The sequence below is a fragment of the Ostrinia furnacalis genome, unplaced genomic scaffold, assembly GCF_004193835.3.
Source record: "Ostrinia furnacalis isolate ACB-3 unplaced genomic scaffold, ASM419383v2 OfSCF5165, whole genome shotgun sequence".
NCBI lineage: Eukaryota > Metazoa > Arthropoda > Insecta > Lepidoptera > Crambidae > Ostrinia > Ostrinia furnacalis.
Genome location: NW_021135404.1, coordinates 46,584 through 65,300, shown reverse-complemented (window position 1 = coordinate 65,300; position 18,717 = coordinate 46,584). Strand labels below are relative to the sequence as shown.

The 18,717-nt window shown below is 36.8% G+C and overlaps 1 protein-coding gene across 1 annotated transcript; it reads left to right on the top strand.

Moving 5' to 3' along the window:
• The first annotated feature begins 232 nt into the window (after positions 1-232).
• ap (apterous) lies at positions 233-17,295 on the top strand. Its single transcript, XM_028315541.1, has 5 exons — positions 233-430; positions 1,321-1,455; positions 5,605-5,838; positions 6,217-6,368; positions 17,027-17,295. Exons 1-5 carry the CDS (start codon positions 348-350, stop codon positions 17,293-17,295), a joined length of 873 nt encoding a protein of 290 aa, XP_028171342.1. The 5' UTR covers positions 233-347.
• The last annotated feature ends 1,422 nt before the right edge of the window (positions 17,296-18,717 follow it).

The window sequence follows — 18,717 nt, the reverse complement described above, 5'->3', positions numbered from 1 at the left end:
AAATATGCGGGTTATTTTGATTTTGGTTGTAAATATCTGAAAGGTCTAGTTAAATGTATAATTTTCCTTTTTTATTAAAAAGTTTTATTTAAATAGAATTTACTACATAATTTTTTATGCACCCTTCATATACACAAGTTTCGGATGCCCTCTATCCTTTCCTCCATTGTTTACAACAATTCAATAAAACCTAACCTTGCCAACAGGTCCATCCAGTTTTCGGTCACAAAAAGCAAATGGCAGCCACGATGGCTCTTCAAAACGGCGAGGAGACTGCTACACGAGAACTGAACCTTGTTATTTGAGATTCAGAGTCCACTTCGGGGGGCACCACTGATCAGGAAGCTATGCTGAAGGAACGGGAAAGTTCGGAGGGCTCGCCGGCCGCCCCGGACGAGTGTGCGGGGTGCGGGGGACGAATTCAGGACAGGTGAGTTCGTCTGGTGTATTATACTAGGTATATTAAGACATCCAAAACTTAGAACTAAAGTTGCTCCCAGTTATTTGTCTTTCACAAATGAATGAAATTTTCCATAGTTGTAGTTTCATTTCACACGTGTAGTTAACACACCTTACCGAAAATATTTGGAGTACGTAAGTACAAAAAGCAATATTATAGTAAACTAGCTGACCCGGCGAACTTCGTACCGCCTTAGCGTAGAGATTTTCTTAATATTTTTTTCCGTAAGAACCATCCTTGGACTTCCACAAACATTTAAAAAAAAGAATTATCGAAATCGGTTCAGCCGTTCACACGTGATGCCGTGACAACGCGAAACGGGTTTCATTTTTATATATATAGATAAAAAAGTGTTTTAGTCTAGACTACTTGTGTTAGTGTAGGTACGGCTTCCCGGAACTGGCTCTAGGATGTTTCCGAGAATTTATTGATGGATTTTCTTCTTGGGAATGCGACTCAAGGACAGGCCTTGAAAATACGGAGAAAATCTTTCTCCAGTCGTGAAAATTTAAGCAAATGATCTGTGATATGGTAATAACTCCATAACATCTTTACACTAAGAAGATTTGCTGAAGCTATTGCTTTCTTTTTTTATGTGATAGGTGGTAGACGAGCAGACAGGTTTTTGAGATTACTTGCATCTTAAAGATAAGTCGGAATGGATGTTTTTGTATATGGGCACTTCTTCGAAATTGTNATTATGTCAAACATGTAATTTGCGCCAGATAGGGCTATAGCTAAGCTATACGAAAAAAAATATTGCATGCCATTTTGTTAGTTGGTTACAGAACTATACCCAAAGACATCGAAAATTTTGCCTCCGAAGAAATACCCATATTCACCAGATGCATTTTTCGCAGATATTACCTTCTTGCTGTGGACCGCCAGTGGCACGGGGCTTGTCTCCGCTGCTGCGAATGCCGACTGCCCCTCGATACGGAATTGACATGCTTCTCACGAGACGGAAATATCTACTGCAAGGAAGACTACTATAGGTGAGATAGCTATACAAAATGTTTTCAGATGAGGGAGGAATACCTCCTTACCTATGTATCTGATAGAAGTTGTTAACGTTGTGGTAGAAGTTACATTTTTTAAAGTATCTTTGTATTTAGCGAAAATTGCGAATTTCTGTATCTTGCCTATTGTATTGGCCAAGGCGAATTTGTTGCAATTTTTAAAGCTTTCTTAGGCTGCGTTCATACCATGCAATAATGGACGGTTACCATTTCGTATGGAGCACGTTGCACTGCGCGACATTAGAAAACAGGACTTCGTTTCGAAGTGACTACTACGCAACGTCCTTACTCTAGCAGGAAAATAATTGGTCTGTATTTCAAAATTTTCGGCAAATAATCCAAAGTCAACAGCAGTAAAGATTGATTTCCTGATACATCAAACAGGTACACATGGCATGTGTAGTTTTATTGACATGGGGTTATCAAGGGGAGTACGCTGGGTACCCTGCTTTTCCTAGTCCACATTTGTTGTTTCCCACACCTGTCAAGACGGTGTAACGATATTTGTTCGTTTATGGTGTGTCATGTGTTTATTGTACACTCAAACCTTACTTTGCATATTATTGCTTCAAATTGTTAAAATGTTATCAGCTTATAGTTCTAGGAGTAGCAGTATTTTACACAGGTAGGTATGTATAATTTTAGATACTTATCATTTTATTATGAACTCATCGAATGTTCTCAATAGGTATTCTAACGGATTCTCGTATAAAATAAGTAGAAGTCATAAAGTTTACCTCGGCCTACTAATAATAATATCAATAAAAGTGAAAAACCCGAAATCAATAATGAGGTAACCAAATGCAAAAACAATGATAACTTACTTAACAATGTGAAAGTAAATATCCGAATGACTACAATTTTAAAATGTGTAAGTAAGTATACGAAAGTTATTTCCAAAGACAAACGTGCATTAGAATAGTAATAGGTACATCACAGGTGAATACGCAGCAACAGCTAGTCCGAATAATCAATTTGCGCTATTATTTTTTATCACAAACAAAAACATGTCGGTAGTAACATAGTTATCGGAGTGTCAAGGGTCACGCTGACGTGTGATAAGGGGCCCCATGGCAAACATATGGTATAATTTTGTACTAAGGGTCTGATGAGTACGGCGATTACTCACAAATGATTGGGAGTGATTGACGGGTGTAAAATCATTTAGCTATCCTTCGGGCATTAGTAACAATCAGTTTAGGGGAATACAGATAACCCGGCTTTCTATAAGGCAAGTTTAATGATTTATTTATAAAGAATATTAGTAATTTGTATTGCACAATTACTATAAAGCCCCTTTAACCCCTCGTACTAACTTTGTGTTATGAGTGGGTTCACCACAATAGACGAGCGGCGCGGCGGGGCTCGAACTAGCGTTCCTCGAATTTCGAGTCGGCCAGTCCTATTACCTTTACCGGCCGCTTCCAATTTCAACATTTTCATATGACAGCCCTGCAACGATAGTTGCCGGCACGTTCATTAATATTATCGCCACCATATTTTCCTTGTAACTCATAATATATTTTCATCGTAAAATATTATTTTTACAATAAAAAATCACGTCCCAAACAGTAAAAAGTTTTATCAGTTTTGAAACGATTTACAAATTTTTTATTAATAGCCCGATTGAAAACTGCTTTCCTCAAGCCTTGAGCCCCTAGTAACTACTCGTAAGCTAGCTATAGCTATAATGGCCTGGAGCACTTTAACACGTCTGACTCACCTGAACTTTAGAACAAAACATTTTCTATAGTATCTAGTTTCTCGGCGTTCAAAGTCATATCAACCCTCCTAAATTTATATTTCAACCATCTATTGCCAAAACTTTGTCCGTGTTCGCTAGGTGTGAAGTCACTCAACCAACCCACTAATTTTCAAGCTTAAATTAAAGTTGATAGTTTCTTAAGAATCAGTCTAATAAATCGTTTCAGCTCATGATGACAACTTCTCAAAATGACACCAGTGGGTCTAGACAAAGTGCAAATTATTATCGCAAACCAGTCGAAAAGTGGTCGAAAAGCCCCTTTTTTGTATGGAGTTTTGACGGATTCGATTTTCGATTCGATCAAAAAGTGCGTTTTGTCTAGGGGGGCTGGACGCATAATTTCCACTTCTCGAAATGACAACTTCTTAAAATGTCAACTTCGCTAAAAGACTACTTCTTTTAATGTATATTTCTCACAATGACAAATTCGCATATGGTCAACTTCGCATAATGACAACTCTAGAAGAACTAGAACTCTAGAAATAATGTAAATAACATATCAACAAGTAAGTAGTTCTTATTAGTTGTTGTCTGATAGTGGATGACTAATGCATCCACAAATTCTCATTTCGGGTTTAATCCTTTTTCTATCTTTTAATATTACCTAAAGTACCTGCCTCAAATGCAATCATTATTCACGACTAGCGGCCGCCCGCGACTTCGTACGCGTGGATCCCGTTTTACCCCCTTCATCTGTTCTACAAATGTTTTTTCCCGCTAACTCCCGATCCCGTGGGAATTTTGCAATATCCTGTTGTAACTAAGCTTTAAGTTTACTAAGGTACCTGCATGCCAAATTTCAAGCGTCTAACTTAAGCGGTTTAGATTTTTCATACAAAAGGATTTTACCGCTAATTTCCGTTCCCGTGGGAATTATGGGAATTCCTTGTTGTAACTAAGCTTTAAGTTTATTAAGGTACCCACATACCAAATTTCAAGCATCTAACTTAAGCGGTTTAGATTTTTCATACAAAAGATTTTCCCGCTAATTCCCGTTCCGGTGAGAATTTCGGGGATTCTTTGTTGTAACTAAGCTTTAAGTTTACTAAGGTAAGGCCCAGGAGTATGAAGAATAATTGTACCAAGTTTTGTTAAAATCCATCGAGTAGTTTTTGTTTCTATAAGGAACATACAGACAGACAGACAGACAGAAAGACAGACAGACAGACAAAAATTTTACTGATTCCATTTTTGGCATCAGTATCGATCACTAATCACCCCCTGATGGTTATTTTGAAAATATATTTCATGTACAGAACTGACCTCTCTACAGATTTATTATAAGTAATAGATAAAATGCTAACGATCGGTCAAGATGTGTGACTTTGTTTGTAAACAACGTTGGTAGGTTGCAATACCGAGAACAGCTGCACCAATTCTGAGAAATATTAAACCGAGGTTTATCGTGTACACGTTTCCCGGAAATATTAAACTCCAGATGAGTGCCTAACTGTGTTTTCTTCGTAAATCCACGTAAGTGCCGACACGCGTAGCGTAAAGAAATAAAACCTGCAATTGAGTGTTATCGGGAAATGATTACACCCCACGCTTATTTTTTGTTATTTTTGGAATCTGGTAAACAAACGAATCTTACCTAATACAAGTACTCAGAGGGTCGGGAATTACACGGTTAATTTGAAACACGTTCTTTTATGCTTTTGTTCCAAAAATTCAGTAAAATAATCCTAGTGTTTTTCTAATATAAAAAGTGATTAACTTTTTAGGTCATGATTCTTCTAGCTAGAATAACGTGTATTACTGCAAATCTTTTAGTCATTCATTGCATAAAACTCCGATTTGACTGCATTCACCAGGTACAGATAGCTCAGAAGCTTATTTATTAGCTGAAACGTTGAGAATTTGTGAAACAACGCGACACTATCACTAAAGATGCAAACGTTCAAAGATGCAAAGTGGTGCGCTAATAAACACCGTTAGTCTTTGAAATTTTCAATTTTTATCGCACATACCCCGCGCATAGTGTCTATATCCGCTGTATGTTCGCTCCACTAAGCCTTTTCCACTAGAGAGGCGCTAAGTAAAGCTTCAAAATTGTAATCCACGGTGAAAGTTTTATTTGCACCGCTTAACTACACCGAACTTTGTAGGGACTCAGACTGAGGGGATTTGTGTCGAGAACCTTTTGTGTTAGTAGAAGCAATTGTCGGAATAGAAGTTCTAATAAAAATTCCAATTACTCATTCAATTGATCACGAATTGAAACGAGCCTTTATTGAGCCTACCTGTAATTTTATTAGAGATGGGTAAAATTAATCCTTATTTATTTAAACTCTGCTCAAGGAAAGTAAGATTGGCAGACTTATGCCCTTCTCTACTTTTAATCCAGATCCTTGTTTCAGACTGTTCTGCGTAAAGCGCTGCGCTCGCTGCGGCAACGGAATCACGGCCAACGAGCTTGTGATGAGGGCTCGCGAGATGGTCTACCACCTGACCTGCTTCACCTGCGTGGCCTGTGGGACCCTGCTGTCTAAGGGCGACGTCTTTGGAATGAGGGACGGCCTCGTGTACTGCAGACCACATTACGATAACGCGTGCTTTGATGACTACTGCGAAGACGATATGAGTGTTTATAGGTGAGATGATTGATAATGTTTTATCACCATCACCTGATTATTTAGTCTTCACTGCAGGAGCCTCTCTCTCCAATTTTTCCAACTCTTGTAACATGCGATTAAAAATTAGTTGTTATTTGAGTCACCAATATTCAACTTATGTGGCCGATTCTTCATGTTGAATAGGTAATGCCAAAATTACAAATGAATGTTTGCCTATTTTGATTGTTATAATCCTGAAACTCAATAATTCTCCAGTGATCAGGTTAAAATAAATTGAATTAAGTATAAAAATTTCAGTAATATTATTTAAAGTTATTATTGTTTGCGTAGACGGTCCGGCTTCTAACAAAATGTTTGAAACGTGAATTAGATTTTCACGGAAAATCTCTTTATCAGGTGCCAAGAGTTACACAGTGAAGGAGACTCCCCATCTCAATTCTACTCAGGAGGCCCGAGCCCCAAAGGTCGTCCTAGGAAGAGAAAATTGGCTCAAGGGTCCATAGAAGACATGCAGGTCCAGACTATGAGGATGGCTAGCACCGCTCTTGGTAAGTAGGTACTCGTACCTGTACTTATATTTTAATAGCCCAGCGAATTCTCAAAGCGAATTCATGAAAGCTTTACACGTGTAATTAAGCAATGTATCATTCATAAACACCTTTGCAGCTCTTATCCCGGTTTTTCGCAACTCGCCTTTTCTGTTCCATTTAAGTGCTAGCTTCAAACGTGCACGGCGACAATATACATACATATTTTATAGAACTCGATCCGTTAAAATTTAGCAGAAACCTCAGAGGGAAAGCACGGGCGCCTTCCCCCGACGTCCCAGATGTCAATTCATCCCGTGGCGTAATCACGCCTAATGAATAGACGACGCACTGTCAAACCTCCCCTTGTCTCTTTCCTGCGACGAGGGATCCCGCAGGAGTGAGCGGGAGGCAGTCCGGTTTATAAGTTCGGTCGCCTTTTGGGGTCCGCAGTCTGGATTATTCTTTATAGCGTCGAAATGCGAGGCACTCATTGAGGTGAATTCAGGTTGTGTGACTTCTCGACACGATTAATCATGGTACTGGCTGAATGGAGTGTGGACGTCACTCGCCTGTATTCCAGTGGACGCGCTGCATTTGTTTCTGCGTAATCGATGCACGGCACATCACGACGTTTCCCGCTTTTCGGTGTTTCGACGATCGGTTTTTGTTTTCTTTTCTGTGAATTTTCGCTACTGTTGGTTTTCATCGTTGCACAGGATTTTAAGCGTTTGTTAGTTCACGTGCTTTTTGTTTTACGCTCGGAAGCAATTTCGTTTATAGCAACAAAGCGTTTTATGAGTTATGCCGGCGTATTCATTTTACGATGAACGTTAGTTACATCAATCAAGGCATTTTGTTTTTCATTCCGATTTTGTTTGGTTTACGGGTTGTATTTCGAATGTTATATGAAATGGTTTCAATTAAGTTTGCATCAACTTTTACATTTTTATCGAAGTAAGTACACGAATATGAATCATATTTATGGTGAAATGAATTTCCATTTATATTAATCTAGTATTTAATTCTGGGAAGTCGTTACGAGTTGCAAATTTTAATTCTACAATTCCATTTAGTTTCGGAAAAGGGGAAATATACTAAAAAGGACCTCTATTATAATATAATTGCCTGTTATTGTATTTTCTTGTCTATTATCATTGAATTGTGACGTAATATTGGGCGATATAACTCTATCTTTCACACGGCTCCAGCCTTAATCAAAACGCGCAAGGGCTGTGTTGGGCCAACAGCGCCACTTGTGCGCGCGCGTGACGGCGATAATGAGAACTGAGAGTCCTTGAAACATTTTTACGTGTCGTATCAATGATCTCCACTGTCGGAAATTCGCTTCGCTCGTGGCTTTTTAAAAATAGTATCGGAACAACTTTGCATAATGAACGTGCTAGTTGCAGATCGGTAAGAGCATGTCTGGGTTTTAGTATTGATTTAAATATTGGAGTATTCTTTCAACTAAAATTTATGACGATTACCTAGGCAATTTTATCAAATCAAAGAGTAGAATATAGGGATGGTTAGTCCTTGCTTCTTTTCTAATCATAGCTAAAGCAATCCTAGTCTCGGCACCATCTGATATTGCTCCAGCGGGACGAATAGTTTGAATGGCAGTCTTATCATAGACAGTAATATTCAAGCAAACTCTGTCACTATCAAACTAAAACTATCACATAAATATTTGTATCAACCACATAAACATGGAACAAGTTACATAATAAACATAATTTATATGTTTTTCAAAGTTCATTTGAATCCACTAAAATACCAGCAACTAAAATAATGGCTAGGTACACCTGAAATTTAGCCTGAAAAGGAGCATACTAAACAAAACAGAAACAAAACAACCTGTTCCTAGTCACTATCGCAGCACAAATTTTACTGTCAGAACAATCACAGTTAAAAACACATTAATCACATAAATAATGATATTGTTCCAAATTCTATGAACACCAATTAAGCAGCCAAAACTAAGCGGCGCTTGTGAAATGGCGACTAAGTTCGATATATTAAATTACAAATAGTGCATTCTGCTAAACCAATTCGGATTTGTGAAAATGAACCGTGCTGTGTTGGCTATGATACTTCTTTACCTGGTATTGATATATTCAATGTTTAATACTTAGCACATATTTATAAATGGCTCACCATCACCTATCACATCAATTAATTATTGTTAAAACAGTTAAGTTTGTAGCTGAAGTGACAATATATCGAGATGAGATCCCGTAACTGTGTCTGACACTGTGCCTACTATTATTTCTAACCATCATATAAAAATGTATTATTAGGTAATGTTGTTAGGTGTACTATTGAGAAGCTTTTTTGCTCGTTTGTTGTAAAGAGGCTTTTAATAAATGCCGTCTTTTCGTAAAGAACACCACTCACCTACCTAATTATCATTCGCTCTTACGTGCTCAAAATATTAAATAGGTATGTTTCTGAAGAGGCTTAATAAAACACTCGTATGGAACGTTGTAACTTTCTAAGGACCTACACTCTACAGACGTAAATAATATAATTATTATTCTATTATTTAACGGAACATTTTTTATCATCCATTTGGAAACGGATATTCTGCGTTCATTTCGTTTAAGTTTAAATAACATTTTCTCGTGAGCCGCAAAACAATACTTCAGAGTAGGGTTGGCAAATTAATAAACAAACTTTTTTGGGTATTAAAATAAGTTAAACAATTAGATCGTGATATGAATTTGACGTTTATTATGTTGATATAATAATATGCTACCTCTAAGTACCACGCCTGTCAATTATTCAACTTTTTTGCATTTATGTAGATTCTCAATCATTGGCTAAATAACACTGAATAACCAGTCATTTTCAGGGACATTATTCACCTTTATTTTTCCAGATATCAAAGTGCAATACTCTCATAAAAGTTCAGTTTTCAGTCACTTTCAGTTTTCGTTTGAACAATATTTGGCAAAGGCCAAACGCTCATCAAACTGGCTGAAAACTGTAATCCGCCTGAAAAAAATGAATGGATGAACTGTTCTCTTTTGTGAAACAAGCTCAGCCGTTTAAAGCGAGCTTAATACTTGCTAACTGAACTTTACTAAGTACTCGTATGTAACACTCGTTAGTTTCAGCGAATGGCCAAAGGCCTCGCCCACGAATTTTCACAACGACCGGTCCTGCGCTGCCCGCATCCAGGTACTTCCCATGACCTTCACCAGATCGTCGGTCTACCCAGTGTGAGGATTTTTTTTGTGTGAGCGGTAACTAAAGGATGAGCACCAAAATATTTTTCAGTGCGGATGGATGACAGCCCTATGCTCAACGCCTTCATAAAATAAATTTGTGCGTGGATGATTGCGTGCGTTATTTCACACTCACGGATCAGTATTCAGCGTTAATGAGATATTGGTTAATTAAAAGCTGACTGAACTTTATATTAATTGGGCCACAATTTTGTAATTTTTCACCAAAAACTAGATGCTTCACACCCGAAGCGGAACGGTATATCACGAATCTGTAATTTTCCATTTATACAGAGTGTAGAGAAACATCTTAAAACAAGATAACGACATTAAAAATATTCGTTTAGAATCTACTTGTAATATGATCGTAATGGGTTCGAATTTTCATATTCAGTAGGTATCACGGTAATTATTTTGCTCATTTGAACTGTTTTTTCCACGGGCAAGAATTAAACAAAAGTACCTAAGCTTCGACCCACAGCTTTGACTGCCTACGACATTATAAGCTTTTGTCTTTTTTATTAAATTCACACCATTTGTTCCATTAATTGCGAATGGATTGGCCCAAATGATGTGTGGTCAAATAATTCTTCCGCGTCGACGATTAAAAAAACCCAGAGCAATGACAGGTGACGCGCTCCCCCACACTGGCAGCCATTTTTTGTTGTTTGTGGTCGATTATTATTGTTTATTGTTATTAGCTTTTTGTTTTTCTTTATCTATGATCTTTGGCGGCTTTTTTCTGTCTCAAGTTTTTAATTAGCGCAAAGGGAGTTTTTCTTATCGGTATTAATGTGGAGTAATGGGTATTTAGTTAGGGCGCGTGGGTAAGTATTTTTTATAGTTTTGTTTATTGAATATTGTTGTAGTTAAGACACGGTCTGGTGGTGTCAATCGAGGATACGTCCTTTAGATTAGTAATTGGCTATTTGGGCATTTGATTGTGCGTTTAGATTAAATTAGGTTGAGTGTTTTTGATAAAGGTTCGCTTAAAACACCTGATTATAGATATTGTAAGTTATAATCACATTAAGTACCCTACTTTACATCAGCCGGGGTAGTAGCCATTGAGGTCGGAGAAATAAGTGGTAGGTACTTGATGATTATAATATACTCGTATGTATGTCAAAGAGCAATGTTTAATTTAATATTATATATATATATATATATATATATATATATACAGGGTGTTAGGTAAATGGGTATATGAGCCGACACTAGCCCATGTTAACATGGTCATATAAATGGTATGGTGAAGTCAGAAAATGGATATCTTCATTTTAATTATTTTAATTTTCATACAAATCGGATTTTATAAAATTTATTTTGTATGAAAATAAAAAAANTATACAGGGTGTTAGGTAAATGGGTATATGAGCCGACACTAGCCCATGTTAACATGGTCATATAAATGGTATGGTGAAGTCAGAAAATGGATATCTTCATTTTAATTATTTTAATTTTCATACAAATCGGATTTTATAAAATTTATTTTGTATGAAAATAAAAAAATAAAAAATGATTATATCAAATTTCTGACTTCACCATACCATTTATATGCCCATGTTAACATGGGCTAGTGTCGGCTCATATACCCATTTACCTAACACCCTGTATATACGTTTAACGGCCGGTAAAAAAATCTTAAAAGCAGCTCTTGTATTAATTTAAGTATTGATCTATGAAATGCTCGTTTGCAGTTCCTGCATTTAATATGCATCTCTTATTTAATACCCAACCATCCACTAATAGACACTCTACATGTAACCATAGATGGGTGTTAAGAAAGAAGGAAAATCATACTCAAAAGATCAACAAAAATACTATTCAAACTTAAATAAAGACAGATGATTTAATTAAGAAAACACCAAAGTTCTCGCTGATAGTATCTCGGCCTTTAATAGTAATATTCGAATACCAGAAATCCGATTCGGTTAGCATCACCGAATTATTTTAACAAGAACTTAGGGAATGTCTATCTTACGCTTCCGTACTTCGTTTATTAGGTTGCTATGAAAATTCCTTGCCGGAGGCTTTAGAACACAGACGAATGGTGTAACAGATACCAAATAATAAGGCTTTTTCGTAGTCTTATTATTTATACGAGATAAATACTATACGAAATCGAGAGGATTGTCCACCAGACCTCCCCATGGCTCCCATTGGGGTGGACATTGGACAATGTACTGCCATTGGAGTAGTTTAGGGTGCAGTCCAAGAACTAAGCGAAGTTAGTTTATTGTATTAGCACGCATAGATGACGAAGTTTTTCATAGTTGTGCAGATTGCAAACACTACAGGAAATAAACTAGCTTATCTTAGCACGTTGTCTGTAACCCAAATAAAGGTGACGAAAGAATAAGAAGTCGCTGCCGCTGCGGCATCTTAGTCAAAAGTGGTCTAGGGAACTACTTATTTATAGCTCAGCCATCAATGGCTGTATCGACGGATATCAGTTGATCCATGCTCAAAGATAAGGCGGCATTCCGAGTTGCTGCGTGTACCGCTAGCCCAGTAGTGTCTTAACTAAATATTCTCCATTTATTTTGTAACTAGCATATTGCCCGCGGTTCTGCTATCGTGGATTTAGGTACGTCTAAGAAATAATATTGCTCATTTCTCGGGGACTATTCCTTCTCCCTTATTATTTATGAATGTAATGGGGCAAGCTAATTAGTCTATGAATCACGCGTAATTAAGAAGGAATACTACCTACTCAATAATTAAATGAGTTTCTAATTTTGGTCCTTCGAGCCGGATTCCTACGGCACCAGTGATTACATGATTGAGGCTAAATACTTGCTGTCTTACCTATTGGTTAAGCTAGCATCCATAACAAAAGCAAATTAATTGCTTACTTTGGGGCTGAATGACCCTGTGTGAAATTGTCCAAAGATATTTATGTATTTTATTGGTGTATTTTAAAAACACGGAAGTTGTTAATGCAAAATCTTAGGCTGAGTTGCACCACCTAACTTTGACCGTAATTTTAACAGTAACCGGTGTATTTTGTATGGAGTTTGACAGATTTTTGACGTTTATTAAAGTCAAAGTAAGATGGTGCAACCCAGCCTTAAGCGTTAAGAAGGTGAGCGAGTTAAAAGTCAAGTGGAGACCGCAACTAAAGGCGGTGACCACAAGTCTCGACCGTAACTGCAGCGATCAAATTAAGTAACTGTTAGATTTTAAGCACTAATTTCACAGATTTGACTCATAGTTGACATGTAAATGATGACATCAGGTGAGATACAGGCCAATAGCTTCCTCGTCGTGGATAAAAAAAAACATAAATGAATTGTATAACACCATTTACTTTACTGTTTCAAAGGTTTCCCAACCCAATTCATCTTTTACGAGAACTAAAACCCATCGTCACTCTTGCCCGCCATTACCACTACTATATTTCTTTCAAAAAGTCGTGCTATAACTAGTGACAGATCAAGATACTATGTTATATTACAGTAGTGGCGCGCCGCTCTCACCGACGCTTTACGCGGTACAGGCTATCAGTTTTCAAGGTCTACCAAAATTTGTTTATGACTTTCGTTCAAGGCATAAGCGGTAGCGACTAGAGATTTATTTTAGCTTCATCATCATCATCATCTCAGCCATAGGACGTCCACTGCTGAATATAGGCCTCCCCTAATGCGTTTCTGCTACCTTTGTGATGTCGTCGGTCCACCTTGTGGGCCTCGTTTATTTTAGCTTTCTCAAATTAAATAAAATTAAGTTAAAATTAAAGTTTATTTTAAAGAGTTAGGCTGAGTTGCAACATCTTACTTTAACTTTGACAAACGTCAAATTCCATACAAAAACCACAGGTTATTGTTATTATTACGGTTAAAATAAGGTGGTGCAACTCAGCCTAAGTGATTTCAAATTACTTAAAGTTCTCATTATTGATTAACAGAAATATTAGATTTAAAAAAAATACGTTGTGTTTTGCCTCTGGCGACAATAATAATATCAACCCAATGATGTGTTTTTAAAAAATATCCTTTAAACGTTAGTTTTTTCTAACGCTACTGCTCCTAGTTTGTTCCAGGACATAATGGCGCCTATCAGTGCAATAAAATATGTATTCCCGCAGGCTTCTTTTTTTTACAACCAATCGTTAATATCGAAGTCTTTACAACCCACATGCTTTATTACCCGCTTTATAAGAGAAAAAAAAAGCATAAATGTAAAGTCGGTAACATGTTAATTTTGCCTATAAAAATAAAACATTAAAGATACGCGGTTGTCAGTTTACAGCTAGAGTTTATACATCTTCGAATTATGTTTGAAATGGATTCAATAAACTTTAACAACTAAAGGACCGGTGAGGAATTTTTAGTTTTCCACCTGGTTTATTCGGTTGACATAAAGTTTTGTGGGAAAAGAAATTTTTACACATAGGTACGAGTATAAAGTTGTAGTTTGCGTTCTTTTTTTCTTAATAGTGTGGGTTGTGTATGTGTATCGAATCCTGATCAAAGATTTTCTTATTACAATTAACCCTAATGGTAATCAAACCATCGATATGCTTTTAATAGAAAGATTGATATTCCTTAGTCACCCTAAAGTCGTAATCTATTTTAACTATCGCAAAACAATTAAGTATCTTAAGTAACAATATAGCCACCTTTTTATGACACGACTCACGATTCGTTTCAACTGACACCAATTTCATACAAAACATATCCCCATCAACGTCCGCTCTGATAACTTATCTTAACAATACCAATTTCGGAGGGAAACCTCAAAGCGAATATCCACAAACGGACAAATCCACTCCCCAAAAAAACTAATAAAAAATAATTGAGTGCCACCACCGGACCCTCGCGTTTAAATCACTCAAACCGTCTAATATATTTAATTATGAATTTAATAATTAGCTGGACTCGCATCGGTGGGTTTTTGAAACACGGCGATGCACCACCCAAGTACTTTGGGGCGAGAAATTAATAAATTAAAACCCACTGGCTCTCTACCCGAATACCATCGAAATAAACGCCCTTGACATTTATTGTTGGGGGCATTAAGTTTGAAATCGCTCGGCCGTCAAACCACGGTGGGGTCGTTACTTACTCTGTATCGTTTAGATCAAAAATATGTCCAATTATCGAGACATTCATCATACTATGTTATTTGTTTTGACATCCATGTAAGTGGGCAAGTTAGTAATTGTCCGTTACCAGCGCTGGACTTCCGTTGTCTAAAAATATATCTATACGGATTATCTGTCTGTCTGTGCACTGACAAGGCGAGGTCAGCAATTAACGTCTTCTGTAATTTAGTAGGTTTGACTATTATTTGTTAATTATTGTAGTTTATAATATTTGTTGGGCGCGTAATAGTGTTTTAATTGAATACAATATGATACACCCACTTTCAGAATTTAATTTATTTTGCGATTGAAACCAAGATGGGTATACATTTCTACATAATGATTAATGGAATACTCAGTGTTAACAATGACACTTACCCTGTAATTTTAATAAAATCTAAAAACAAAACACTTTTATTCATAAACTTGTTGAAACACTACTACTCCCTAAATTGAACTGACTTTGAGAGCGGTGAGCTTTTGAATTGAACAATAGCTTGGTGTATTGAATAATTCGGATTTCACCTTGAAGAGCAATTTCAGGTCGGACTTAATAATTATCCGCGTCGATCGGGATCTAATTAAATCAGCTGCAGTCGAAATTCGCTTAGTTAACCCCAAAATAGACGGCATTCAGGTTTAGTAATACGAAAATTTATTGTTTGAGGGTTGGTTGTGCTGCTTAATGCTTTTGGCAGGACCCCCATTTAGTAGTAGGTATACGTGTTTTAATATTAGCGTTCACAAGATCATCCCATTTGCAGTGGTGGATCCCGCAAAAGAAACGGATCGCCGTTTGAATTGGTGATTCCAATTTCAAACACACTTTATGTGTGTTCACACCATAAAATTAATACCTACTTCTACTTCTACCTTGCGGAATATTAACAGTATGGTTCACAAGACAGTCCAGTGGTCCAGATTTGCGGTATCCTGCATTTTGGATTCTTAAACACTGGATTGCGTTGAAACGAACCTTTGTGTTTAGTAAACGCGAAACATTAGCTCTCAATGTAGTGTTAATGATGACTTCTTCACAAGCACTGTGCAAGGATTCTTCGTCTAGAACAGTTAATATTTTTTTTTTATTCTTTTTGAGAGAAATTGTCATCGATGTGAATCTTAGCGAGGCAGTTTCTCACCCATACCTATTCATAAACATTACCTCGATATGGAGTAGGTTTGCAGTAATTGCAGTATATTGGAATCTTTGAGGTCTCATAAATGAGATTAGAATATACCGCAAAATATGCGTAGAATTAGAAATAATGTCAACGTTAATGTTGACCCTAAATTTCCTGGAACCAATTATTATTAGCTCGTGAAAGCGGCGTTTTGTAAAGGTGAGGTTCGAAATAGAGAGCTCTACACAGCAGACTTTAACGAACGAGGTGGGTATTAATACCTATTCTCTTGTCAAATCGGTATTAACAATTTGTATCTCTGAACACTGACAATGCCTTTGTCTTTGTCCGTCCGGTACAGTACAGGACTTTAGCACAGAGCTTTAGCATTTGGTTTTATGGTATGATGAGCCCGTTTTAAAAAAGATCTGTATTCATTAGCTACACGCTCAAAAACATTGTAGATATGTAGGTGTAGACTCTCGGTTTGCTTTTTTTTCTGCCTGTATTTTGCATCGATTAAGTCTTGCTTTAGCATAAGTTTGTTGCAGACTTGTGTCATGCAAATTAATTCTCGACAACTCGGTTCTAAGATTGTGTAAGAAGAGTATTGGGTATATTTTCTGAATAAGGCCCCAGTCTCACTTGGCTTACTCCCCGGAAGGTCTTACTTCCCCTATTAGCAAAACCATCTCGCGGCGCGACCACAACCGGCCACTATCACCGCCATCGCCAGGCTCCGGCGATAATTGGGCGCTGAAAAACTGGGATGTGGTCGGAATTGAGCGAAATTGTTTCCGAAACTCTAAAAAACTTGGATGCTCAGTGAATGTTTTTGATTCAATACTAGCCAGCAATATAAAATGCCCTAGAAAGCCATGGTTAATAAATAAAATATACCACGATTTAATTAAGAATGAGTTGTTTCCAGCTAGCGACTGACCTAAAACCTCTTGCCGTATAGGTGACCTATCTAACTAGACTGACCTATATGATTGCTCGTGTCGAGGATTCTGCGAATATGTTATTCTCCTAAGAACTAATCGTTACTCCACACAACAATATTAATAAGCAACTGGGCTTTGTAATTCTTGTGAGATGAATGATATTCTGTTTAAGAACTGACACCAGTCGATACCTCAAATAATAATATTTAGATTATTATTTGAGGTATCGACTGGTGTCAGTTCACGATTAAAGTTAGACTAAAGTTAACCATTCCTCTTGTTGCAGAGATTCTCCACCGCGGTGATCTGTCGTCCTCGATGGAGTCTCTTGCCTACGAGTCTTCCGTTGCGTCTCCTGGCAGCGTGTCCAGCCACTCCCAGCGCACCAAGCGGATGAGGACCAGCTTCAAGCACCATCAGCTGAGGACCATGAAGTCATACTTTGCTATCAACCAAAACCCCGACGCTAAGGACTTGAAGCAGTTGGCGCAGAAAACTGGGCTGTCGAAAAGAGTGCTACAGGTTGGTTTTATCATAAAACCAATGATCATGTAATATAGACAGAGAATTGATAAATAAATAAATATTCGAGATGAACCCTTTTAATACTAATAAATGGCTGTCCCATTGAAAAATGATAACACACACGCGAACTTTAAAGATTTTCTTCTGACACAATCATGGTACCCCAACAATATTGGTGTTTTTTGAAAGCCCAATAAATATCGTCAAAGAAAAATACATTTCATTTCTAAATAAATGATTAACATCCCAACTAATATTATAAATGCGAAAGTAACTCTGTCTGTCTGTCTGTCTGTCTGTCTCAGTCTGAACTGAGTTACGAGCATTAGAAGTTTGATGATTTTCATACTAGATTTGCTTTTTGCGCGCAAAGTTTTGTAAGAAATTGCAACAAAATAGTGAGATTGTATGTGTAAACAAACAATACCATCCATTAAAGGCTCCAGACATCAGTATGGAGCAGAATCAGCGTAATAAAAAAATAGCGCAATATTTTGTTGCAATTTCTTACAAAACTTGCGCACAAAAAGCAAATCTTGTATGAAAATCATCAAACTTCTAATGCTCGTAACTCAGTTCAGACTGAGTTTAAAGGTATACATGCCATAGTAAGTTTGGTTTATTACACTATTTTGTAATCAAAAAACAAAGTTTGGTCGATGGCCGCGCGAAAAAAAAAAGACGCCACCTTAAATACAAAATCTGGCATTGCCATTTATAAAATAGAAATCAATATCTGAAATAGACATCTCTTTGTTCTTCATTACTTCTAATTAGGTTTGTTTTTTAATAAGATCCTTTTTAGTTCCTACGTTTATGGCATTTTTAGATTATGTTTATTATTATGTTATTTTATTATTAAAATACTAAACTATAACTTTGTTCTTAATTTTGTTACAAGGGTCTGTCAATAATTTTTAACATGTACCAATGTAGAGATAGTGTTCTTAGAAACATTTTCTAAGCATATTAGTTATATTTTTTTTATTATTATAAGTCATTCGACAAGTGGGTCTTTTATTAATTACTATTTACATACTCATTCTTGGTATATTTTTGTATTACCATATTTTCCAGAACTTATAATGCCTGTAATATTTAAAACTTTTAAAAGTAAGTAATTATTTGAATTTGTTTTTGTTCACTGAGCAACTATGGTAGGTCCAGACTCACTCAGAACAGAGTGAATAACTGAATAGACAGTTGTAAAAAAATCGTTTTATTTTACTTAGTAGGGTAGAGTATAGATAAGAGTGGTTTTACATTAGCGACTTATCACACGACAGTGGTGTCTTTGGCACGAAGACGAGCTAGAGTGAAAATCAGTCCAGTGGACATGTTTTTTTTATTGCGGGAATGTCACTCATATCAAAAAAGATACAAAATACACCAGTGTTACTCGTTGAAACATATTTATTAATCTATAGTGGTTGCTTTGCTTTCTAAGTAAAA